This window comes from Typopeltis vanoorti, chromosome 25 (genome assembly GCF_054136105.1).
Source record: "Typopeltis vanoorti isolate ZY-2024b chromosome 25, IOZ_Tvanoo_1.0, whole genome shotgun sequence".
Taxonomy (NCBI): domain Eukaryota; kingdom Metazoa; phylum Arthropoda; class Arachnida; order Uropygi; family Thelyphonidae; genus Typopeltis; species Typopeltis vanoorti.
The window spans coordinates 42,580,939-42,607,840 of NC_143573.1; the positions used below are offsets into that span (position 1 = coordinate 42,580,939).

Sequence of the window (26,902 nt, forward strand, 5' to 3'; positions counted from 1 at the left end):
AACTTGGCTTCCTGGAAATCTGATACTCGTAACACGTCTGTCAAGGGACAGACGTGTTATATACATAATGGAATTTTGTATATAATTCACAGATAAATAACACATTTATTGCTTTATATCGAGCTTTGGAACAGTTATATTTAATATAACTACGATTGTATATGCAATTATATTACTCCACGTCGTAGAAAAGACATTTGTAATGATATTTCTCACATGAACAGTGCTGCTAAACGAAGTTTGAGTCGTCTGCGAGTTGCCTTTGCATATACGACTTCTGAATAATGCATACAAGATAGTACTTGTCTTATTTAAGATATTAGTTTTCCGAAAAATACGAATATTTACTTTCACACATACATAAGCACAACTTATGGTGCCGATGAAAGGAAAGTTGGAAAGAAAATTGTTAACGCAAGTCACACAGCGACAGGAAGTCAGTGAAGCCCTCTGTTTATATCAAAACCTCAGCTATCTTATTAAGTTAAAGAAAATTAAGACGTATAAACACAGGTTTGTTGCAAAATAAAATAGCTATAATCGCCAAACGGACTTGTCCTACGACCCTTGAGAAAAACAATACGGATCCTACATTAAAAAGTATGCGGTGATCATAGATCATGTAAATAACTGAAAAAGGCAATATTTCGAAATGATCCAGATTAACCCCGACAATCGTCTCTATGGAACAGCGTTTCCGCAAGGCCAGCAAAAAGAGGCAAATAGCATCACAGTTGAATCTAAAATTCTATTAACAGAAATCTTATTAAAGGAAAATAATATATCAAGAAACAAATCTGCTCTCAAAAATGTAAAAATTTTAAGCTGTTAATAAACAGTTCTTTGTTTGGACTTTATGGTTTTGAGTGCTGCTCATGAAACCTCTTTATCCAAAGATGGACGGTTTCTCTTCTGATTTCCTTACCAATGGAAGAATGTCCCAAGGCTGTTCTCGTTATGCATGAATGATTTTACTTTTTGCCGACCTCCGATCTTCTCACCTTATTTAATAAAGGTAACTACTTCTAATCTTGTAAACCTTGTAGTGCTAAGATATTCCGAACTTTTATATTTACACAATCAATGACAGTGGTTGAAGTTAAAGATGAGAGAATGAAAGAGGGAGAAAGTAACTTAAGAGCGAATATACACACAAACCAACCTCTAAATGGAATAGTGAATATCGTGTAACGCGTATTAGTAGTGGCGGTTATTCATTATTTCATTTTTTAACACCCAAAAATTGCTAGTTGGTCATTCACATATCATAACTATGGGAATGGTCCACCGGCTTTCTCACAATAAAACCGAACTCGAACATCTGATATTTGTACTGTCCAAGTATAAACATCAATGTGAACAATCCATGACATTGCCAATACTTACTGTTTTCTTCCACTACTCTCCCCCCTGTCCAGTTGACGATCCCTAGGATATTTTTTTTTTTTTTTTTTTTTTTTTTCTTTTTTTACATATTTGAATCATGTATGAAAACACCTCCTAAATTTTGATATTCAGAAGCTGGAAATCCGGAAATTAATTATCCCTCTCCCACAGATAGTCTTTTCAGCGTTAACTTTTTAACAGGTGCATCCACGAAAGCTTTTCTATTGAATTGGTATACAAAATATTTCCCACTTTTCTCTAACTCTATATAAATGCAAACGACAACTGTTCAATAATTCAGTCGGCTAAAGATAACCCCATTCTGTGGATTGGTTTTCTTAGTCTTGTTTCGCCGAGGATTACGACCTCAAGCTATTCATCAAAAAGTACAATAGAATGTTTTCTAATCCCAACATCTAACATACACAGATCATTAATGGTACCGAAAACAAGGAATCACTCAATATTACAAGTCTTTGTCTGTTATGCTATTACTTATCTTCTTTTCCGTATTATCTTATTTGTTTTCAAGAATGCAATTTTTCATGTTCAAAACTACACTAACAGAAATCTCTAGAATTACAAAAAATTGTTTATTAAAATTTTCCATTTATGCTTCCCACTTTCTACTAAACTGAATGCCAAGTAATTTTTCATTAATTCCTCAGAAGTTCTATGTTATACCGAAGGCTTTCATCATCTTTTATAATCCAATCCTAACAAGCTCTTTCATTTCTTTCACGGTGCGAGTTTTTTTTTTTCTTTCTTTAATAGAACAAAAGTCAAAGAAAAACGGATTTTAAGTTTTGTTAGTTTAGGGTAGTCATCTATAGTTGCTTCCTTCCCTACTTTTCCATGTTCCCTTTTTCCGACCACAGCGATACTGAAATGCATTGCACCTTGCACAATATGTAATCTTACAAGAAGTAAACAATCTTATTTCCATTTTAAGCTGAACGCAATAGAAGTGATGCACTTGGATTGTTATGACGAGAATATTCTTTCCATTTATGCTATTGTCATTTTTATATATTCATTAATATTCCACTGTAGTAATCTGAATAAAAGTTATGTAAGATCTATTTCAAGTAAAAAGAGAATTTAGGAGTCGCAGTTTCAATTTTTTTTATACTCTAAAAGCTAGAGAACATTCATTACGCTTGAAGTGAGAGTTAGCTGAGAACTCAAACATGATTTTTATGTCATTAAGCGAGGTGGTGCTGTTACGCCGAGTGCTGAAAATCATTTACCCTCTATTCTATTTAGACAGCCTTAATAAATTTGCAAAATTTCCGATCATCCATTAGTGACATTAGAGCCTACCGCAAACATTAGCCATTCAAGCACCGAATTCGATTAATTTGTGTAACTCTTGTTTCCCAACTCTAAACATGTTCAAATTTAATTTACATTGGTTGGTAGGCGGATCGGTTCTGTCTTAATGACATATCAAGATCAACTACCGAGGTAGTGACTCAAACAGATATTATTATTAAAATAAAGAGCCAAAAGACTTCGGATCGGCGATGTAAATCTGAAAATCAGATTTATATTATAGCATTCCTTAAGTTTTTCTTTCAGAATTCCCAAACTCAGACTATTTCACGAGACTGTCGTAAATATTTTAGGCGTGCAGATGCAACATGCACGCGAGTTAGTTCTGTTCCCTGACATTTCAAGCCTGGTAATAATCATTTCTCTATATGTAACTGTACTAACCGTTGTACAACTAAGTTTTCTTTCATATGCCATAGCTTGTGTATTCATTGCAAAGCTGAGTTGCATTCTATGAATATCATTAGAAGTTTAGGATGAGTGCATTTGGAGATGCATTCGTTACTTTACCGACCAGTGCATGGGCAGGAGAGACGATATTGACACGAGAAAGGATAATCAGAAAGAAAACAGACAGCAATGCATAGATGAATGGAAGGAATACGGATAATGAAACAGCAGAACAGGAAATCTGGCAATAAAAAGTGAAGAAGTAGATTGAAATGAAGTCAGTAAAGACCATGTTGAAATATCAATTTATACGAGTAGTTTAATTTTGTATTTATTCTTCAAAAGCGAATTTAAAGTGAGAATGAAAGTCTATAATGCCCAAGTTTCCCTTACAAATCTTTCAGGAATAAAACATAACACTACAATCTTTCTTCTAAATTCACAGTGGTTAAAACGTAGTTACAGGTTATGTGAAATTATGCTATTGGCACGTCGGTATTTATTAATTATATTCTAATCGCACACTTCCCATAGTTTGATGAGAATTAATTACTTATCTTTCCAGGAGATTCCTTGGCACGTGCCAATAAAGGGAGGAACAGCTGTATGGGTTACACAGAATTATCAACCAGCGAGGACTGGCTATTCCGTACGGGCTGATACGCATCCTTGCATGCGTTTAAGATCCTCAGTGCTGCGGTGTTCAGTGTAAACATTTCTGTACTTCGTGTTTATACTTTTTTTTCTTCTTCTCCTCCTTTCAGTATGATGCTCGACAGACAGGCAGACTTAATCAGCTCGCTGTCCTACCAACTAGAAACACGTGCGCTACTTCACTTGTGTCAATAACGAGCCATCCATAAGGAACAAGAAACTTATTACAGGGACCTGCTGCATTAATATTTGCACGAGACATAGCGCCCGCCTGTAGTTTTAAGCAATACAAGCATAAGATGAACGAAAGCAGAAAAACAGGCAGCGAGCCTATTGCTGGTAGCATCTTCCCCTTCTCTTTTTCCCCTTCCCATCCACTCTTTTCTTGTCATGAGCTTTCTTTTAACTACAGAGAGAATTCGCTTGCTACTTCATACATGTGTATCGTTTTTTTTTAGAACATCCTCTTTTTGTTTTGCTTCTTTGCTGGAGGTACTATCATCCGCAATTCAAATATATTCTCCGATTTTTTGGGCGCTGCTCCGACATGCATCAATTTCCTGATTTTTATTCAGTTCTTTGGAGAATTCGTTTTTCCTCCCTCAAAATACGCTTTATAAATCACTGAGCAATTGTGCAGATTCTGCATTGGACATGAACCCGATAACAAAAGCCTTTAAGGGTAATTTAAAAGTCATGATTTAATTTCGTTGCAGATCGTTAGAAAATTTACAACATTCCAAATTATAACAGACCGCTAAAGGCGTCTCAATCGATAAAGACAGCACCAACCATGAAGACATTACAGATGATAAATCAGACCTTGGATCGCTGTGCGTCAGTCATCTGACTATTTGAACTACATTAGATTACGACTGTTTTATTGAGCTTTCTCTTCACGCTGCGCGTTCATGTGTTTTAATTTTCTGGAGGGATGATTTAGTTTTAACATGATAATGAGAAACAACTTTTCATTGTGAGAATACATAATTGTCTTTAAGATAGAATATTATTAATATCTAATTAGATAGTGTTATCTGACTGTTTATTAAGTAATCAAATTCTTCTAATTTAAGTCACTTATCCATTTTTAAAAATCTTTCCGATTCGAAAGTGTTGTATTAATGATTTCCCGTTCATGAAAACTCGACAAATTAAGATTCGACTGTTATATTAATTAATAAGTGTAAAGTGTGAATGCATGGAACTGGATTTAGCGAAATGTTCAAGATAGAGACTGAATAACTAAAGTACCTGAGTAGGGACCTGGAAATCATGACTAGGCTGGCTACTCAAGTGGAATTAGTGCCTCTTATTTCCGTATATCCAATCAATTTGTTATCAAGGTATATGATTACTGATGTGAACATAGAGAACGACACCAAGATTATGAGTTTCGCTTCGTTCAAAATAAAGCTTCTTGCAATGTGTTTCTTCCTTAACTGGAAACATAAATCTGTTTCCGGGGTGTCTACAAGAGTCGTTAATTTCGTTTAATGGCTTCAACGTAATCAGATCTGCAGTTTTTTTTTTTTTTTTTTTTTTTTTTTTTTTTAAGTTTTAGAGCCTAGGAGAACAAAGTCTCAAGGAGTGCAGTCTGACTAATATGGATGTTTGTGGTTAATTTTTTTGGACAAAAAATGCCGAACTTATGACAAAAATCACGTAACGAAGTCATTTTTCAGATTCTTACATTTTCTTCCGAACAACTTGAGTCTTTTCGATAGTGTTCATAGAGGATATTACCTCCCACTTCTGTAGGGTGAATGACGGACTTGCCTCTCAAACTTAAGTTCCACCACTTGTCTTCATTATTATTCGTATACTCAAATAAATCAAACCAACGAACGTTTCCTTGTTCGTTTATTAGCAGTCGCAACACGAATTGCGATACAAAACATTCAGATCCAGTTAAAACGTCTTATTGCTATGGAAATTACAATCTCGTGTTCCCCAGCAGTTTTCTTGTTGCTCGAAATAATAATCCAAGCGCGATCACTTTCCAATCAACGAAATTAACAATTCTCTGTCCGTAGTATCATTTATATACATTTTCCTAAATCACATTTCTCTAGCCGTTCTGTAAATTTTACAATAAATTTAATAAGAACAAGTTACTCTCTGAATAAAAAATCGCTAAAAAGCCATTAGCTGTTTTTTCCCCCACTAACTACAACAGCACCAGACCGACGTTACGCAACTTAATTTGCAAAGAGATGTGTATACTCATAATAATGAGCAAGCAGTTGACGAAATATCAAATCCGATAATTTTTTTCTTCTTCCTTCTTTGCACATAATTCTCTCCGAAGAGGTTTATAATTAGTTTTCTCAATCTTGCTGGAAACTTACTTGAAAGTGAAGTTCAGATAAGCGCAGGAAACATTACACGTTGAGAAGTTTAGGTTTATATCCTGTTTAGGCTGAATAATTTGTAAACAAATGTTGGTTTACTCCGCAAATGAAAATCATTCTTTCACGAAATCATTAGCAAGCATACTCCTAAAGAATTGTATTCTTGTTAAGAAGAAAGTCATTGAAAATAAAGAACTTGCTTTGAGAGTCTCTCTCTTTGTTTAGAGTAACAATATTCTTTCCCTCCGCACAAGTAGTATGAGCAGAACCCTTCAAGGCATACTGCTGTTAAGATCCTCCTTTATTCGAAAGGTACAGTATAAAGCCGGTTTGGAGCCCAGCCGCTAGATAGTACGATCCCAATAGACGGTGCATAATCCCGCTGCCATCAAAGCTGCCAGACCGCGCTTAGTGGAAAGCCAAGTAGAATGATATAGCTGGAGGAAGCATTGCAGGATCCACTACGTCATGGGATTGGATGTTCTTTATCAGTGACATGTCCAAGGATTTACTTCTAATCACTGCTCTTTAACTCCTCAAAAACACAAACAGGAAAACGAAAAAAAAAAAAACGAATTACAGTGTCACTTCAGTTAGAAAAAGCAAACATCCTTCAAAAAATCATACCAAAGATATAAAAATAAACTTACAAAAATTACTTCCGCTTTAACATTTGCTAAGCATAAATGCAAACAAATGATATTTGTCACGGCTTAGATGCCTGATCTGACCTTTTTAGATCGAACTACAAAACACAGTGCACCTCAACTCCCAATCAAATTCTGTATAATTCCTTCTGCCACAAGCACGTGTATTTGAATGGTTTGGTATTTCTGAGCAAGAAAATGATGAATCTTGAATTCCCTTTTTTTGTCTCGACTATCTTAACCTTAAGGTTTCCTTGTTCCCTTCCTGATGTCCACAAATCCAACTGGCTTCCGTTTTCCAATTACACTGGCCAAACTGGAAGAGATGCTGAGATATTTGCTGTAAGCAACGATCTGATATAAATTATCAGCCGAAATAACAGCCAACGCTCTCCACCTACTCAAGATTACCCACCTTTTTCTTAACTAGTTCGACTTTGTGTTCGTCCAGTTCAGACCCATCAAACGTGCGCAAAGATGTCTACATGTATAAGGCACTAGAAAAGAACAGAGATTTGCAAGATGTCCAACTGTGTCATGCAGACAAGAGTATACAAAAGAACATGCAGGTAGATTATCGTCTATACACGAATGCTAGGAGTATCAGAAACAAAGGGGTAATTTTGCCTCAGTCAATATGTTGGCACCTCAGATTGTAAGCATTAATGAGACCTGGCTATCAGAATCAAACTAACTGGTATCGAGTGCAAAAGGTATAGTATTTTTAGGAAGGATAGAGAGGATAGGAAAGGAGGGGGCGTGCTGCTAATGATATCGGATGACTTTAATGCAGTTAGAGTTACGACCTATAATTGTAGTACTACTACTAACAGTATTTCATGTGGCAGTGAGTTTGAAGCCATCTGGTGTGAGGTAGAATCCAACAAAATCAATTACATAGTGGAAACTACATACTGACAGATATCAAAAAGTGGTATACAGGGGATGTGAGTCTTCAAGATTGACAAGCGACATACAGATATTTGCTGATGATGCAAAGAGAGTTAGGGTAATCAGGAATGCTGCTGATATGCAGTACTTGCAGAATGATTTGAATAGGCTGGAATTATGGGCATGGGAAAATGGGTATCAGTTCAATGTCAGTAAATGTAAAATTATTCAATTCGGCATGATTAGATATCCAATGTCGTATTATATTATATTAGGCTAGAAGAAACTGATGAGAATAGGGATCTTGGAGTGTTAGTAGATAGGAAGTTGAAGTTCAGGGGCCAATGTGAAAAAGATTGCAAATAAAATTCAAAAGATAATTGCAATGCTGAAACGAACTTTCACGTATAAAAATAAGGACGTTATTTTGCCACTTTACAAGGCCTTGGTAAGACCTCACTTGGACTATGTGCGCAGGTCTGGTCCCCGTTGTGATTCTGATATAGTGGAGAGCGTGTACAAAGGAAAATGTTAAAAATGATATCAGGATTGTGGAATACTGAATTTGTAGCCTGAAGACACTAGCGAACAGGAGAAAGAGGGGTGATATGATTGAGACTTAAAAACTTCTTACAGGATTTCAGTCGATGGAACGTTTCAATTTATGGAGGGTGGGGAAAGGACAAGAGGGCATCCTTTGAAGCTGAGAATGAATACCGCTAAGAAGGGGAAGATGAGGGCTAGATTTTTCTCTCAGAGGGTGGTGCGTGATTGGAATGGACTGCCATTGGATGTTATGAGTGCAAGCAGTGTGAATGAATTCAAGAATAAGTACGATAGCTGGTGCGTGTGGTATGTGGTCTCCCTCGATGAGTCTGACTCCCTGGATGGCTCTCTTAACAATAATCATAATAATTCTCCTTTCAGATATAATGTAGAGATCACACTCCTCTCAGTAATTCTGACCATAACGTAAAAGTTTCATCTTCTGTTGAATGTCCTTTTCTCAGCTATTATCAAATTCATGTCCTTTGGCAATACAAAGGCTCCCAAGTGGAAGGACTTCCGGGTTCTATTCCTTTTAAGTAGAACTGCTTCCGCGCTTCAGAATAGCGGAATAGCTTATATCCCTAGATCTAAACTGCACTGATCAAATTATTACAAAAATTATCCTGATTGAAATGAGGATTACGGGTTTATTCCATGAACCACTCAAATTTCGGAATATCTAAGTCTTCGTTTTCTAACAAAAAATATTCAGTCAGTCAGTCCCACACATACACACACCAAAAAAAACTCATTAAATTGTGCCTTGAGGAAAACCTACGACTACATTCCAAAGTTCCTGGTTTGTCTCCCCCTTACCTTTGATAATACACAGCTTTCCAGACAAGATCTCTCTTCGTTGACTGACTTGAAGCCTTTCCTGGCATAACACATTACATCTGTAGCTTCCACAGCACCTAAAATCTAGATAACCGTTACTTTTCAAGAATTACTTTTCACCTAGCTAACTGATAACTTTGTGTAATTCCAAATGTTAAACTATTGTGCTCCCATTTTGGCAGGTGCACCTAAAAATTCTTGTAGCTCTGCAAAAGAGGGAAATAATCGATGATCAATCTCTAGCAGACTCACTCCAACCAGTCTCTCAAACGATCTGTTTCTACGGATACTTCTATGGATGTTATTCCATCGAACTGGCATTGAAGGATGTGCAGGGATATCCTACACATCCTTCAGTGCCAGTTCCTATGCCTACAAATCCTTGAAGCGGCAACTGCCCAACATCCAATTTACAGTTGGTCTGCTAATCCTCTAAACAAGTTCCTCTAGAACACTTTCGTTCCCTATCCCTATTTATAAACAACCTCCTCATGATATTGTTCAAGAACGATCTCCCAGCTCTTAAAAATATTAATGGCTTACCTCCCCCTTCTAGTTTTTCACCGCTGCTCATCCCATGGCATCAATGCACTAGGTTCTGAAACCTCTCATCTTTGGAATTAATATAAAGTTCCGGTAAGAGTGAGAGACTGAGAAACAACGCGACTCAACTGTCATTTCTTTTAAATGGTACTCGAAAGATCATTCTATCTGTTTCTAAATCCATTTGACGACTACTTCTTTCGAAAAGAAAAGATTCTTTCTTCCCAATGGAAATCGATATTATTCTTGATAAACTACAGTAAAATAATAATATGACTTATCTTTTCGGTTATTAAATGTATACAGATATTTCTGAGAAATCGGAAACGGAATAATAAATTTCACCGAAGTGTAACACTACGGTAACCTGCAAACGAAGATGCATTTTCTCAACAAAAAAAAAACCTTCACACGTAAGATTTATGTTTATATGGTCAAGCAAAAGGAAAAATGTGATATCTGTAAATATATCATAGGAAAAATCACCAGCACAATCTACTGGTCAAGCGGAAAAATAGTTTCTAACATAAAGAAATACGAAATATAAAGAGATGCGAAAATTTGAAGGAAAAAAATCATATGAACAATGGATGGGGGTTTGGCGAAAGTCGACTCTAATTTATAATATACGAGGGAGTGTTTCTAAAATAACCAGAATTGTATTAAAATTTTTTTAAATTAAAGTTTATAATACCATATTCAAATCTCCTTCAAGGTACTCTCCATGCGAGTCAATGACTTGTCCCAACGTTTTTTCCACTGCTGAAAACAGTTCTGGAACTGTTCAATTGGAATACTGTTTATGACTTCCAGCGACTTTTCTTTCACTTCGTTCACATCAACGAATCGCTGCCCTTTCAAAGTTATAATCATTAAGAACTTGCTCCTTTGAAGGATGCAATTTAGGGGACACACGTTTCATTTGCAAATCTTCTGTTAAAATTCGCTGGCACGAATTCTATAACAAATTTGTTTCTTCAGAAACTTACTCAACAGTCTTTCGACGATCTTCATTGATTGCCTGGCAAACCTTTTCGATGTTTTCTTCATTTCTGCTTTTCGAAGGTCGGCCAGATAGTGGTTGGTCTTCAACTGACATGTCTCCGTTTTTGAAACTGGAAAATCATTCATACACCTACGTTTTACCTAAAGGTGTCATCCTTAAAGGCTTATCGAAGCAAAACAATAGTTTCTGCTGCAGTTTGACCCAAAAGAAAACAAAATTGCACACACACACCATCTGCTCCTTGGGGTGCCATCACAAAAAAAGCAGCCAGAACATCTTGTACGAACCAATTCATACAGGATGACGCCACTTGCCAGACTAGCGTTGAAAACTGCACTTACGATGCCTAGTGGCATCAGCGTAACTAGAAAATGTGCACACCAAGTTCAGATTCTGGTTATTTTGTATAATTATGTATATTTGAATAATTATGAGAAAATTATGCCTAGAAGCCTAATCTTTCTGTTATAATGTAAAAAAATATCACTGAAAACATTAACGTAGTTTTGCTGAAAAATAGTGGTGACAGATCAAAACAATCATAACATATTCCTCACCAGTCTGCCAAAATAAACATCAGTAGTACGATTTGTGGGAATACGATCTTTTTGTTGTATTGTATATATAATATAATTAGACTCGATCATATAAAAATACCGGTGAGATATTCAAAAATGTTCCTCTAACATTCTTTCAACTACTGAAAAACAACCTCATAAATTACAAGTAAAATATTTGTGTTATAGCGTTTTTGGTTTACGCTAGGTTAACGATAAAAACACAAATTAGACGATAAAATTTATTAGCTGTTAAAATTTTCAGTTTATCCTTTGCATTTACCTATTGAGGTTTAAGTTCACTGTGAAAATTACAATTTCCTATTACACTTCAATTCAAGAAAGCGAACTGGCATGGTTCAATGATCAGTCTGTTAACTGTGTTTTTAAAATCTGTACTGAGTCGATTCCTATATCAACTCCAGAGTATTCTGTTTAACATTCCATCCATTAATAGCATCAAAGGAGCTCACAACAATGTGAAGAATAAAGTATTTGCACAAATGTTTTTATATACGTAGATTTCGTGCAAAGGAATGATAATAAAGACTATTAATAATAACCTTCATCCTATCAGAGCATTATTAGTAGCAAATTCGGATGCTTTATTCTAGTAACTAGAGACGGAATGCAAATTTAATATTATTATTTTCTTCCGAATTATCTGATTTTAATCAACAGTGTGTAATGTCGCTAATGAGATAGACTAAGAACCCAGATGCGTAGTCGGCAATTTCCTTATTGTAATGATCCATAATTTGAGCTCCTTAGCACGTACTTATGAGGGAAGATGCAAAGAATGTAACGAAATTCCGGATGGCTAGGCAGGTAATATAATTCCTTGGATTATGCTCATCTTTCAACAGATGATTTAGTGACATCAAAAGGTGCCGCGCTGAACATCAAAAACATAAAGTAATAGATTACGTCTATTAATAGCACGCCGATTGGTAAGCAAAAATTGCGAGTAATCATCAATTAGTAGTCGATACAACACAAAGATTTAATTCTTTAAAAGAAGTATGAATTGATCTCATTTCGCCGCTTTTATTTTCTAAACTATTGATTTTTCCCCCCTCAAAATAATAATAACTCCATTTGAGATTTCTAATTCCATTACACTGAGTGGTCAGTGATCATTGCATCTGGTTTTTTCAAAACTGACTTGGGATAAATCCGTATCGCGAACCACTTGTTGCAACCTCATCCACATATGCTCAGTTAGGTTGAAATCCAGTGATATCAAAATAATGGTAAACTCACCCTCATGCACCTAAAACCATATTGAGAACAATCTGTGCCTTTCTCCGAATTACTGTGAAAATTACAATTTCCTATTACACTTCAATTCAAGAAAGCGAACTGGCATGGCTCAATGATCAGTCTGTTAACCGTGTTTTTAAAATATGTACTGAGACAATTCCTATATCAACTCCAGCGTATTCTCTTTTAAAAACTGCGTAAGCATAGCCAGGGCAGAGATCTGTCATTATTTCCTATCTTTAACATTCCATCGAATAATAGCATCAAAGGAGCTCACAACAATGTGAAGAATAAAGTATTTGCACAAATATTATTAGACTCATTACTTTATTAGACTTTATAAATTTACTTTTATCAGAGTAATGAGTCTAATAAAGATTATCAGATGGTAAATTACTATCGTAAAATGATAACCTATAGTCAGTAATGTTCGAGCAGACTGAGGCCTTCAGACGTTGCTTAATCAGTAATAATAAACTCTGAACGTGTGCCAAAGCAACATCACACCACCATCAATACACCACTGCGTAAATCACAATCTGCATTGCTCTTTAGTAGTATGATATATCCATTGATTCATGCTACTGTAGCCATAAATGGCTATGCTGGCAATATGGAACAACTGGAACTGAGATTCGTCGACCAGGCAATCTTTCCTTACTCTGTTCTCTGACCACCAAACTCAGCGCTTTTTTTTTTTTTTTTTAATTCATATGAGTGGAACGTTGTGATACTGTCTTTTAATACCTAATTCGGAGAAAGTTTCGCACATTGTATATTCTATATGCTGTTATGCAGAACCCTGTTACAGATTCTGATCAATCTGTTAAAATACACGAGCCTCTGGAAACAAGGCCAGTCCATCATCGAGTTGAAATCGGGCGTATACCACACATTTGCTGGCTTGGTTGGCTGAGTGTTTAGCATGTCCGCTTCCCAGCCTACAGGTGCGAATTTCATTAGGGCATAGATGTGTATGAATCTTTAAATGGTAAACGATTTTTATCACTGAGTATGAAACAACCTACAGAAGGCTTAAAAGGCTAGAAAAGTAGTAAAGTTTCGAGACAATATTATCCACAACAGCGTCTTAGTACTGGATGAGGTAATATTGTCAAACCCACGTTCTCTTAGACATCTGCTTCGTACAGTTTGGAACAACAGAAACGCGGCACTGTTCCTTGACGGGAATCCACTACTGTATATACGCCGCTACTTTATTTCTTCGCATTATCTTGTTCGGCTTTTGCCACAGTATAATTTTCATCCCTCTTATGATATTCAGCGGGCATTCTTTATCTTACATTTCGTACTAACGCTGAGCCTAGCATGCACTTATGTCTTCTTTTAGGCATGCATCAGTTAGAGGTTCTTACAGTCTTGATCAATGGCATTTCATATTGAGGCAAAGAGTAAGAACTAAAGAGAGATCGAATCAAAATAACGCTCTTCATTACTTTTCTATCATTGTCGTCTTTCAAAATTTTACACGTGACGGTACAAATATTTCGGTCGCTATGTTGACTGCCTCTCTTCTAAGTGGCGATGTTGAGATTCCGAGTGTATATTATACGACAGGGGATTTTGATCCCCAGTTTGCTTACTTCTCAAACCATTAAAGCTTTATATTATTATTTCGTATATTATTTCGACACTTACGTGTTGAAATAATATACGTAGATTTACACATACTACTTGGAAACTGGCTTATTACAGCATAACAGTTAAATAAATGCTTTACTAACAACATTTCACCTCTAGTTAATAGATAATACGTACGATAATATATAATACAGTACGATCATAAGTAGTTTAAACCCTAGAATAAAACTGACAATCATCAATGCTTACCGTTTCTGGATATTTTTATCGCCCAACTCTGATGGCTATCTTTCTTATGCTACAGAAAACTCACTCATTCATACACTAATTAATACCAAAATATTACTTCGACACAATTCCCAACAGAAATATGGAATAATAAAGAACATCACACAGAACTCAACTATTTACCCAAGTAATAGCTTACTCTAAACTGAGTTAGAATATAGTACATATTATATAGTTTCGTTAGTAATGTATACAGTCCTTGGGAGAAAAAGACTATTAACCTCCTTTTCTAATAACATACACTAAACAGAACATACGGCCTAAGTCCAAAACAGAACCATACATTAAGTAGACGTCGGAAAGAATTAAAAAAAAAACAACTTAAATACCAACTACATAGCACTTATAAAACCAATATTCAAACTACCCTTGCCTATCCATCCTCTTAAAGCTGAACTCCATCGGTTATCAGCCAAGAGCGTGCAGATCCACTTTAAATGACTGTTGGGCAGTATGGTAGATAGCTAAAAGAACAGTGTGTATGTGTGTGTGTGTGTGTGTATATATATATATATATATATTTTTATCGCCCAACTCTGATGGCTATCTTTCTTATGCTACAGAAAACTCACTCATTCATACACTAATTAATACCAAAATATTACTTCGACACAATTCCCAACAGAAATATGGAATAATAAAGAACATCACACAGAACTCAACTATTTACCCAAGTAATAGCTTACTCTAAACTTTTCCTATATATATATATATATATATATATATATATATATATATATATATATATATATAGGAATCAATACAGACAAGAGACTAATCGATCATTTTCTCTTCGTGTCATGAGATGGATAAAACTGCCACTTTAACCCCCGTTTCAGAAGTCAAAGAATATTCAGGAATTAGTGTACCATTAACAACTACACGATACTCCTAATTTAAACAAATCCTGCTGGAAAAAACTCCATATAATTGGAATATGTCATTGTTTTCCTCTGCCCAATCCAATAAACTGCAACAATTGACTGTTCAGAGGGCGCAGTCCGCACATTAAATACTTTTTGAGTACTTATTCGTTTTTGCACTGTTTTGTGATTGATCTGACCTTGAGAATGTCCCAGTAAATGGAGGCGAAATGTTGCAAATAAAGTTTCTGCTTCCTGTGTCTATTGTATTGTGATAAGCCATTAAGCCTCCAAAGTAATGTTAATAGCTCAAAAGACTAATAGAAAGAAACAAATATCCAACTTAAAATTTGATGTCATTTTTGCCTTATACTTATCCAAAAGTTGGCTGAGTGCCAATGTTTGCCAAGATTTAGATACTCAATCAGCCTTGGCTAGTTTCTAATCGTTTTCTCTTGATTAGACAATGATCCTGTGGACTGGATAAAGACATTAAAATAAATTTGTTAATTCAGAAACTTAACGAACCATCTTAATTCTGCAGAATAACAACGACAAGTCTCGCTCTCTCCATAAATTGATTGCTGTTGTATTGTGGAAGAAAGAATTAAACATTGCTATTAAGTTTAGTAGCCTATTTTATTTAAAATTACTGCACCGATAATGGTCACAACAAAGGTGACAATGAATTTAAGTCATATCACTAAATCTGATTATAGATTAAACTGACTATAAAGTCAAGGAGAAATCCTTGGAAATTAAATTCACGTATCCTATCCCATCAAGCTAATACATACAACCGACAATTCTATATATTTATCAATAGGTAGATCGATAGTAAGGATATCTCCTAACAAAGTTTCGTTTTATTCCCAATTATTTATGCTTTCAAGTCTCAAAGAAAATTGTATTTAGCAATTGTGTTCGGTTATTAAATATGCTATTAAATATTTATAAAGACTTTGTAATGGAAAGTATGCTTAATAACGGGCAAGCAGTTATTAGTGTACAATATAAGGATTTTTTTTTTTTTTTAAATTTTGACTTAAGAGAAATTTATATCGGTCTGTGTTCGACTATTCAAACTGTCATGAAACAGAGAATTTAACTAAAGTAGAGCTTAATGTGAAGATGGTGAACGATTCCACAATTTCCATCTGTTTCTGACATGAACGATCTTTGCTTCACTATAGAACGCATTCTGAGAAGTTTGATATTTCTTGTCACATAGAACAGAAAATGTCTCAAAGATGTGTTTACAGGAGACAGATGAAACAGATTCATTAAGATCAAACTACGAAGTAGAGAAGTCTTCGTAGTTTGGTCTTCTGTAGTTAAATTTCATATTGCTTTCCCACAAGAGAAGGCATATGGTATACTGAAAGGACTGCGTGTGAAGATTTTTATCTATAGTAAGGAACTATTAATACCAACAAAAGCGACTACTACACTTATTACACAGTAGTAAAAGGAAATACGTTTGAGGCATCCTCAGGTTGCCTCAAACGTATTTCCTTAAAATTTCATGAAGATCGGTTCAGAGGAGCCATAAAGTTGTCATTTTAGTATAAAGGTAGGCTAAAATGATCAAATTTGAATTCTATATACATTGTATTAGAGATTCAGACTGACACTTAATCTTGGCCAACTACTAATATAATCCATGAGTAGTTGAACACAACTTGCTACATGAAAATGACGGGCTGTATACACTTTTTAGCTTATTTCTGAATAACAACATTTCAAATTATGTTGTGCAAACACATGTAGTGTCTATTAATGTTTCTAATGTTGGAAAATTCTTATCCGAAAAACAAAAACCATGTGGAAACAAGAAACACAGAAAGGAAATGTATTTAGTATTAAAATTCAAGAGTACTTTAAATTTGGATTTTAGTATTAAAGTTCAAGAGTACTTTAAATTTGGATTTTATATGCGAAAGACCGATTGCTTCCTAAGAAATCGATACCAAAAACACGATCTGGAGCTTATAAGCAGTTCCATAAATCACTTCGATCGCTTAAGTGATTTACGTTGGTTTACATGAATTCCACTGGAGAGCTGATCAGCGGTTTTAAGGAGCCGGCCCGAAAGTTACATACAGATGACTGACATCTTGACATGGAAGACAGTAATGGCGACCAACTTCTGCAGCGAGTTGAAAATAATTCTGAAGTTTGTACAGCTAAGTTTTGAAACCGTCAGCGTTATTAATTTGACAAAGTAATAAATGAATCAATTAATTTCTTCCCAGAATTCCTAAGTAGGAATTTATTAATGTCTTGGCTAATAAAATTATTTAATCTCAAATAGTAAAAGATACAAATGAAACCAACATTTGTAACTTACGTTACAAATAAACGTGCAAAAAACGGAAACCCCATGACCAATAAAACACATTAGTAGATGCCAGATTTTCTTTGTACGTTGTACTCCAAATAACAACTCATCACACGAAGCAAGAAATTTACATCTTTTGTTTACCTTCGTGAAAAGTCGGTCTGGTGGTTCTACTGAAGGGCGTGTTCTTTTGGTGTTCAAATCCCACTGTAACATGGATGTTTGTGAATGCGTTAAGGATTTTCACTGCTCGGTGAGAGACCGCCATCGTCATGTTTATTAGAATCTGAAGAGGCTTGAAAACTACCACGCTTGGTTTCTAGAGGGGTATCCACTTTCAGAGTATTTAACCCTTAGCTCAACCCCATAATAAATATGCCATGGCTGAGCTGTTTTAATGTCGATTCCGCCAAGGAATCGATATTAAAAATATAGACGAATGAACTGCTAACTATAACACTTGCTTTCAAGAGAATGGAAAGAGAGTTTTTTTTTTCTTCTCAAGTCTGCATAGCGCAGAAATGAGCGGGATTTGTCCTTTAATTTGAACGACCCGAGTTTGGCTATCGTCTAGGATACATGGAACCTCTTTAAGGGCCTTTCAAATGAAGATGAAATTACTCTAACCGTAGTGCATTCAACCCATCCATTGTTATTCTGCATCTAAATATGATTACAACTTTTTTTGGATTTAAGATAATATTTCAGACTAGCTTTATTCGGTATGGTACAAGTTCAAATATGAAACGTCACCAAACAACGCCATTTATGTTCTCTGTTGCCGCTGTTATGAGAGACATTAGTTAGTCCCACCTGGTAATGCAAAGACTACATTGTTTACAAATCAAGAGAAATAAAAACTTGCGATATTTTCTGATTCTTTAATAGAACTGTAACTAATAACGAATTGTTGTATATGTAATTAAAAATAACTAAGTCAAATTAAAATTCAACAGCGAAGTGGACAAATACAATTTTAATCATACAACGTTTTGCGAAGTGTATCCATTAGCTTCATTGAGAAGCACTAACTTCATTTTGTTAATATTTCCAGTCTTAATTTATAAATGGCCCTATGCTATATATTTGGAGAAAGTTTAATTAACCGTTTATTATGAGATTATTTTTACATTTGAAATTTCGATGTGTAGCATTATCAAAGGAAGAAAGTACTTACTTTTGATCTGTGTATATCACCATTGTCTGTCTCTCCCACTCCAAGAATCTTCCTCGTCTTCAATCGACTATGTAAATCTCCACTGCTGTGTTTCCTAGGAATAGAAGCAAACGTGCTCAAGTAAGTGAAAAACATTCAGCAGAAGATGTATTGGAATATTAAAGGAAATGGCTGAGAAAATTTTTATTAAAAGCCCAAAACAAAAATTCGTCAACGTCATAGAATGAAAACGTAACTGCCAAATGTCTTTAGTCATTGCATTATATGAGAAATTCCAAAACTACAACGTTATCAAAATAGACATAAAAATAATGTATGGAAAGCAACGTAGAACTTACAACATACAGCAATAAATGACTTTATGGAACAAAACAATTTAAGTATTCACTTTATGTACATTCGAAAGAAACTGCTCAGTTTTTCAAATAAAAGCCCAGCTTTAGTTCCTTATTTCTAAACCTTCCTTCATTTCCATTTTTTTTACCTTACACGACGAATTTCCCGATGGTTTATCACAACTGTCAACTTTAATGAATCTCCTTCCCGCCCCTTATACATTTATAATGTCCAGATTTTAATATTTGAATTTTTAAAACATTCTCTTCTTTGCAAAAGAAAGGCAATCTTGACGGCAGTTTTCCATATTTATGAAATAAGTTAGTTTACCAATTCCTCTTTTCACTCAGCAGCTAGAAGACGCAATTCGAGGAGGAGGAACGTATTCAGAGAAACAGGAGGAGGTGACAAATGTAAGCCCAAGATTGCTTCCACTTCCTTCTATCCATAAAATAATCGCATGAAGGCATTTGAAATGAATGAATTCAAAGAGCTGCCCGAATTGGTAGAATGTTTAAAACGTACTTGAAGAGATTAAGAAGAAAGGGAGTAGGAATAGAAAACAGCTTCTGGGATAAAAAAAACGTGGGCGGTGCTTATGCATATTGCATGTCTTATATAATTGCATTGCCATTTTGAAGAGAGTAAGCGATATATGATGACTTGAAGAATAGATTTACAAAGCAACATGTTTTCCCATATTATGGCTGTAATTTTATTTTTTATTGGTCTAATCACAACGAAGGGATTCTGGTTGGCTACTATCGGTATTTCAACTAAATAGGGTAAGATGTGTAAGATCGCTGGTTAAAAGCAAACTCTGTGCTTAATATTCTCCCATACCTAAAACCAAATATGCTGGATACAGTAACATTTGAAGTATATTTCAAACTATCATATGTATTGCCACTAAAATTTCTTTCAGATATACAAAAATGTTTTCCATTTCAGAGTCGCAACAGATAAGGCAAGTCAAAAGATAAGGCCAACACTGAACCAGACTTTTCCCGAAAAGCATAGCTTTTCTAATAGATGATGTATGATAAGTAGTGATTTCTTTAAGAACGTAAAATCTAAAATTTTGAGAGCTAATAGGCGGAGTTTAGTCTTCTGAGCAAACAAGCTTTTAGCTTTCTATTTTTAAAAATTATTTTTGAAGTTATGCTACAAATCAGAGGAGCATTTGAAAGACCTTCAATGATGTCCCTGGAGAGAGAACGGTATTGGCGAGCATATAATAATAATAAAAAAAAAACATTGGCCAAATATCACCGCATTAAATTTATTTTCCTTGTTATATACGATATACGTATATAACATATGTATTATATACGTATGTTTGGCGACGCATTCATTTCACGAAAAAAAAAAATTATATTACACATAAAGAAAAGAAAACGCATAGGCTTCGCTACGCATCAAGGAGCTATTACATTGTAGAGGTAAGAATATTTAAAATTTTAGACAGTGTCCCGTTCCTAAGTTCAAAGTTAACATTAGTAAATGAACCAGTTTTAAAATGACTGATTTAGGATTAAATACTTTTCAGTACATAGAATTTAAACTATTTGGTGAACTTAACTGTAGGAATATAGTTAATAACAAAACCCATCTTCAGCTATATCTGGAACTTTAACTGACGTAGCAGCTATAGCTGCTATGTCAGTTAAAGTTCGATTTTTCCACTGTACTACTAGAAACAAGCAATATCATTTTTCAAAATGTATAGAAAACAAGATGCGTCTCTCCTTTCATATCCTCGAATACGAAAATCTTTTTTGTTTACAGCAATAACTGCAAGGGAGGCTAAAAGTTCCAATTCTTCGGATAGCTACTTTCAGGCAAAAGGTATTTGTTTTTTGTAGTGTAGAAAATTCCTGAAACGAATTGTATGTATAATATTGTTTCTCAAAATTGCATGTTTATTTTATTTATTTTACTCGAGAATATTTTCTTTACTTATAGCAATTCAGTGCCAGTTTACCAACTTTTGCAAAGCATTGGAGTTTTCTTTGCGTAACTATGGTAACAGAAAGCACTGCAATAATAAGTAGAGCTGTGATTCTCTCTCTCTCTCTATTTTACTAGCTCATAAATTTTGCTCCTGAAGATCTAGCTTGTCCAAGAATTTCGATTTATAGGACAACATAGGTGTAAGATTTCCTGCAGACGGTGCGTAACTGTCGGCACAAATCACACCACAGGCGAAAAAGACGGAAATGAAGACAGTGACGATATCGTTAAATGGAGGTGGATAGGAAACAACGAGCTGGACTGTTTAGAAATATTGCCTCTAATAATTTCCGGGAAAGCGCTATAAATGTCTGGAAATAAATTCCACTGAAATGACTGTAATATTTCTTAAGAATAAACGAGACTATACGATAAAAGAAAGGTCTCATACCGTAAGAAGGAAATCCTGGTGGATATTAGAAGCCATAGTGGTACTGTGGGCTACTTGGTGAATAACTATCGTTAGTTGAGAAATATCATACATATTTATAGAGTTAGAAACGGAACTGAGTATTTACACAAGAAGGATTAACTGTGGCCGTGCTTCGATTATGCAGTTAAGATGGATGCAAAATAACTCATTTATTCAGTAGTAAATATCGAAACTGAAAACGCACGTTATTTTTTTTTATGGATGTACATCAACTATTAAGAATACAAATAGTCACAAAATGCTTCGTTAATGGGCTTTTGCTTTAAGGTCACATGATATGATCACCGCTAAGCACTGCAGAAAGTAGTCTGACGTTATTTTGCTGTCCTGGTCGAACTAGACCGCTTAATGGATCTGATGCAACTTGAAACGGATTAAACGCTACTATACAAAGAAGCGTCAGGGTCATACTCAAAGTCACACGTTGTGAATTGAAATGAATCAACTAAGCTAGTGATTTTAAAAGAAAATCAAATGTCAAGATATTAAAATTTGTGCAGTAGCGAACTAGTATTTACGCTAGATATGTAAGCGTTTAACTTTTCTCGGTACAAAATATTGTACAAATTGCTGCATTCTCGACTTTGTACAAGGAGCAGTTCATAGGGGCAAGTCTCCGCTTTCTCCGTCAGTTACAGTACCGTCCGAAATAACAGTTTCTTGTTGGGTGGATACCATACACCAATCAATTTCGCTCCAATATATTTAATGTCAAAAACCAAAACACAACAAGAAAACTGTTTACAATTCTACTGAGTTGTAAATATCAATAGCTACCACAAGGGTGGAAAGGACGAGTAGTGGGATACTAAATCACAAAGTCAGCAAGCCTACTTAGTATACTGATGCGCCATCAAATGTTCTAATAAATGTTTCACCCCAAATGCTTTAAAACTAACATTCTAAAGTAAGGCAGATTTAGAATTTATAAAAAGTATTGTACAAGTGAGAAGTAATGTCGTGAGTGGAAAACACTAAGGACATCACCTCTATCAAGAAAACCTGGTGGTAATGTATTTGTCAGGGAAGGGTCACTACAGCCCAAAATAAAAAAAAATGGGATTTTTTACAGGAAGGTTTCGAGAGGATTGAGGTTCGCTAGATTGTCCTCGTCCCGCTGTAGAATGGCAAGGAAATCTGTGCTCAAGACGGAAGGTCTCGAAGATGGGCCATTGCAGTATTAGAGTTTGTCGAATGAAGAGGAATGGAGTGTATATGGTCATTCGAAATCTATGAATAAGATTTGACGTTAGTGAGAACGTCGATGATACACAGGAGAATGAGTTTGGACAAAATTACAAAACAATGAGGTAATCAGACAAGGAAGGAAATTAGAAGAGATGTGTCATTACATGTAGTAAATGACTAGAACCGAAATTGCAATCTAATTGCAAAGGGTAGGCAGATCATAAGATGGTTCCTTGGTAAGTAGGCGTCTATGCCAAATACCTCTTGGAAATCCGAAGTAAAACTGCAAGAGTTTCACCAACGCCTTTTCCAGGCTTCTGTCCAAAGATGAACATGTTGGCTAGGAGAGCTGACGTGAAGTGAGAGTAGAGAATTCATATGGGTAAGCACTACCAACTGGTGAACATGCGGGTCATGGGGATGAATATTGATTACCTTTTTATTGCTTTGAGAAAATCGGGGTGAGGTTAACGGGACGATAATTCGATGGCTGACTTTTACTGAGGGAGTAAAAGTCAAGGATTTTTTTTCACAGAGGGGGAATAGACATTCTTTTGCTGATGGAGAGATGCTAGACGAGAATGACAGTACAGAAAATAAGATATTACTGTACGAACTACGAAACTTATTTGTGTCCAAGTATAATTTCTCTCAGCCTTAATTTAAAAGTTGGTTTTGGCTATTCAACATACCAATTATGCACTGTGTGTGTGTGTGAGAGAGAGATTAATTTCATACTGTGTGCTAATAACGTAATAATCAGTTAATTGCTACGGACCTCGGCATGATAAATAAGCCTTAATGTCGCCCAATTATGCATCAAAATAAACACACTGGGATATTAAGTTTCATGTGAGTTACGCTCTTAGAAAAGCACAAAATTCTTACTCGTTATATTAGTCTGTCAAATTAAATCTTGCAATAAACAGCAATTCTATAAAAATTTGTATCCCTTATGTTAAGATATTTCATATTAACTGCTTTGAGCAACAAAATTTTATAGTAGCCATCATATAAAATAAACCTACATGCAGATGTGTGCTTTTCAAATTTAAGCCTAATGCAAATTACTTTCTTACTACAAAAATTACATTACAGCCTATTAAATTAAATAATGCATTAGCGCATAAGAAAATAATATGCACATGCTATTAAATTTATTATTAAAACTGGTAGCTGTTAAATGTGAACAACGCCACCTGATGGGCAATAAAATAACCAAGTAAATGAAATATGAAGCCCAAAATAACCTGCTAAACATGCAGTTATTTAAAGTTTTTACTTTTTCATGGCCAGTAAATGGATGAGTGTGATGATTATATGATTTTTTTCTCTTTCTTATGAAAAACTGTGAAAGTCCTTATTCTTCAATCTTTTAAATTATAGGTCTAATGGCGAGACTGTTACGAGGAGGTAAAGCAGGGTTTTTTCTACTACTTTAGCATGCAAACGATACGGTGTGGTGGCAGCAAAAAAAAGTTCTTGAGTAGGCACGCGTAGTGATCGCATCACGCTTAAGTAGCACTTTGCCTTTGAGAGAGTTTTATCCTAATTACTATGGAGTAGGACCTCTAGGGTTGGCTGTTAAACGGCGTGGAGCTACAGGAGCGGAAAGTTTCAGCATCATTGGTCTCCGCTGCTTTAATTAGCGCAGACAAATTACGGGTCTAACGGCTGCCACTTCCTTTTCACACCGCACCTTGTTTCTTGGCAATCAATAGCAGTATAGTGTGGAGACGCTCGGCTGCTTATTGCCCTCCGAGCTCATTAAGGTATCTTCAGTATCAATCTCTAGGCTCTGCTTAAATTCTGTATAACCCGCTTCTGGTTACTGCAAGCCTTGATTTATCTCCTTTACGTAATATGGTGGAAACAAGACACCGGACCTTGTTTGTTCAAGCGAGTGTGCCAGCGATGACATGCATATACTTTCAGGCATCTTCGCAAGATTTATCACTAGGTTTAGTTGCACGAAGTGTGTGTGTGTGAGAGAGAGAAAGCTGGTAAATACCCAAAGGAAAACATTACGAAAATGATAAAAAGTTATGTAGGGCTGAGAGATTTCAAGTTTGGTACTAAAACATTTAATAGTTTTCCGTGCAGAACTGACGCCCAAGTTCAAGCTTTATAAATAGATGAGGCGGAAACGCACTTTTAGATAAACAAACATGCTGAAAATTAAGTGTGATAAAACATTAGTAGAGGGATATAAAGCCATGAATAACGAAATATGCTTATTAAGGAACATGAAAAGGAAGCATATAAAATCAAAAATTCAATAAATATTTGAGCTTCCGTATCGACCTGAAGGACGACTCCCTTATCTATAATTTGACTTTCAACATCCAGCTTATCCTGGCATAAACTAACTTCAATAGCCTCCAAGAACTTTGTATTCTTTTTTCAGTTAAAAACGCTACTTCTGAATATAGTAGTCTTTTTATGTAGCAATTCTAAGGTTGATCGGATTTGAGATAACACATTATAAATCTTACATATATTTGAGATTTATAAAGAACAAATTGTTTTAAACTAAATTACGTTGATTTGCATTTTCAATGTATATTATGAAAGTTTACTAGAACCGTTATGCCATGCTCCGTACTGATCATGTAAAAAGTCTAACATCATTTGACTATGGCAGCTTATTACCTTCATTCATATTTTTCTAGTTGGCAGTATGGCTGTGGTTCTTGGTCAGTCTATTACTCTTTCCTGCTCTCATTTTCCTTCTTTATTCTTACTTTTATCTTAATTAGTCTGTTATTAATTGTATTACTACTTATTTCTAATTTTTACTAGTCGTATTGCATCACTTTTGTATTATTTGCATTAACACTTGCCAATATTTTAAAATGTTTGATATTAATTAAATGGTTAATTATATAATGCATACTTTAAACGCACACAAGTAAGTATGTAGCAACTGAATATGCAGAACTGGGATCTTTTGAGAGAGTACATACCTACCTTCTCTCTCTCTTCCTATGATAGCGACTTGCTCATCTTAAAAGTAAACCCATTTATAATGGGCTTTTAAATTGAAGGTGAGTTAGCATATAACGCGTATCTTATTGATGATATAATTTTGATATCCTTAGCGGAATTCGAATTCAAGCCTTTCCAACTAAAAGACAAACATGTCATCATTCTTTCAACTGAGCTACGAAGGTTCTGAGTATTTTTTTGTTGTTGGAAAGTTTAAAGTTAGAAATCATATAGGTCAAACATCGAATAGAGCTCACATGACGGTTGCTTTAATTAAATGAAGCTTCTTAGAGAGAAGGAAGTTAACAATATTACATTTAAATTTGGTTGCCTAGATATTCAGTCAATTCTACGAGAAGAAGTATTCAAAAAAAATGTTCAACAAGTGTGCTGAGCCTGTATGTTTGTAAAGAATATCTGCATGCTTATATGATTCAGTTGATTAGCGTTAGTGTATTACTATTAAATATCAGGAGACTTAACTGAGGCCTACAAGTAATTCTCAGAATATATATAAACGTAAATGAAGGTTTTATCGCATTGAACTAGTACACAAATGTCGTAAATTTTGAAGGCTATTCAATAAGTTATTAGATATCTGATCAATAAATTTATTACTGTTAATTTTCAATGAAAATATAGCGATAAGTGATCAGTTAACTTTGATTAATATACTGTACATTAGCAATATTAAACACGTTGGCAGTAAATGAGTGTTAGAACAAACTTATTTAACAAATTACATTAATGTATAAATTATTATTATTCGTAGGTAACACCGACATAAATGACTTAAATCATTTGAATGACTGCTATAGAATCAGGCAGACCGGCCAGGAATACACGCAAATAACAGACCCAAAATTGTGTAGTGCCTAATAGTGTCAAATGGCTTCTGACATCGAGTTCTGGGCTCCCCTGTGGAGGTGTCGCGTGGCGCTGTTGAACAGATGCATTTTTTGTCTGGACATATAATAAAATATCTTCTGTGCTTTTTGTTAGTTCTTCCCTAAAAGGAACAGACAGTTATTTAGCCTTAACATTTTGGAAGTCTGCTGGCAGTTAGCTTCCACTTTCGTCTTTGCCAGAATATTCGTACGATACAAGAATACAACAGTAAACCGCTGTCATTATATGATATTAATTCTAACTAATACTTATGAAAAGGAGTACTGCGGTGTATTTTTCTAAATCGCGAAGCTAAAATAACATGGACTTATGAGTACAAGGAAAGAAGAAAAAAAAACTATTTATTAACTCA

The 26,902-nt window shown here is 35.0% G+C and overlaps 1 protein-coding gene and 1 long non-coding RNA gene across 4 annotated transcripts in view; one reads left to right on the top strand and one right to left on the bottom strand.

Moving 5' to 3' along the window:
• The window catches only part of LOC150092690 (uncharacterized), a 36,068-nt gene extending 9,431 nt beyond the window's left edge, over positions 1–26,637 (top strand). For both annotated transcript variants that reach the window (XR_016550507.1, XR_016550506.1), the window contains exons 2-3: positions 20,808–20,867; positions 26,414–26,637. This is a non-coding gene — a long non-coding RNA (uncharacterized LOC150092690). The remainder of the gene's footprint in view (positions 1–20,807; positions 20,868–26,413) is intronic.
• Positions 1–26,902, bottom strand: part of LOC150092689 (tumor protein p53-inducible protein 11-like) — a 158,000-nt gene that overhangs the window by 67,472 nt on the left and 63,626 nt on the right. For both annotated transcript variants that reach the window (XM_090414465.1, XM_090414464.1), the window contains exon 2: positions 18,684–18,777. In XM_090414465.1, the coding sequence (XP_090270591.1) occupies positions 18,684–18,777 (94 nt within the window). The remainder of the gene's footprint in view (positions 1–18,683; positions 18,778–26,902) is intronic.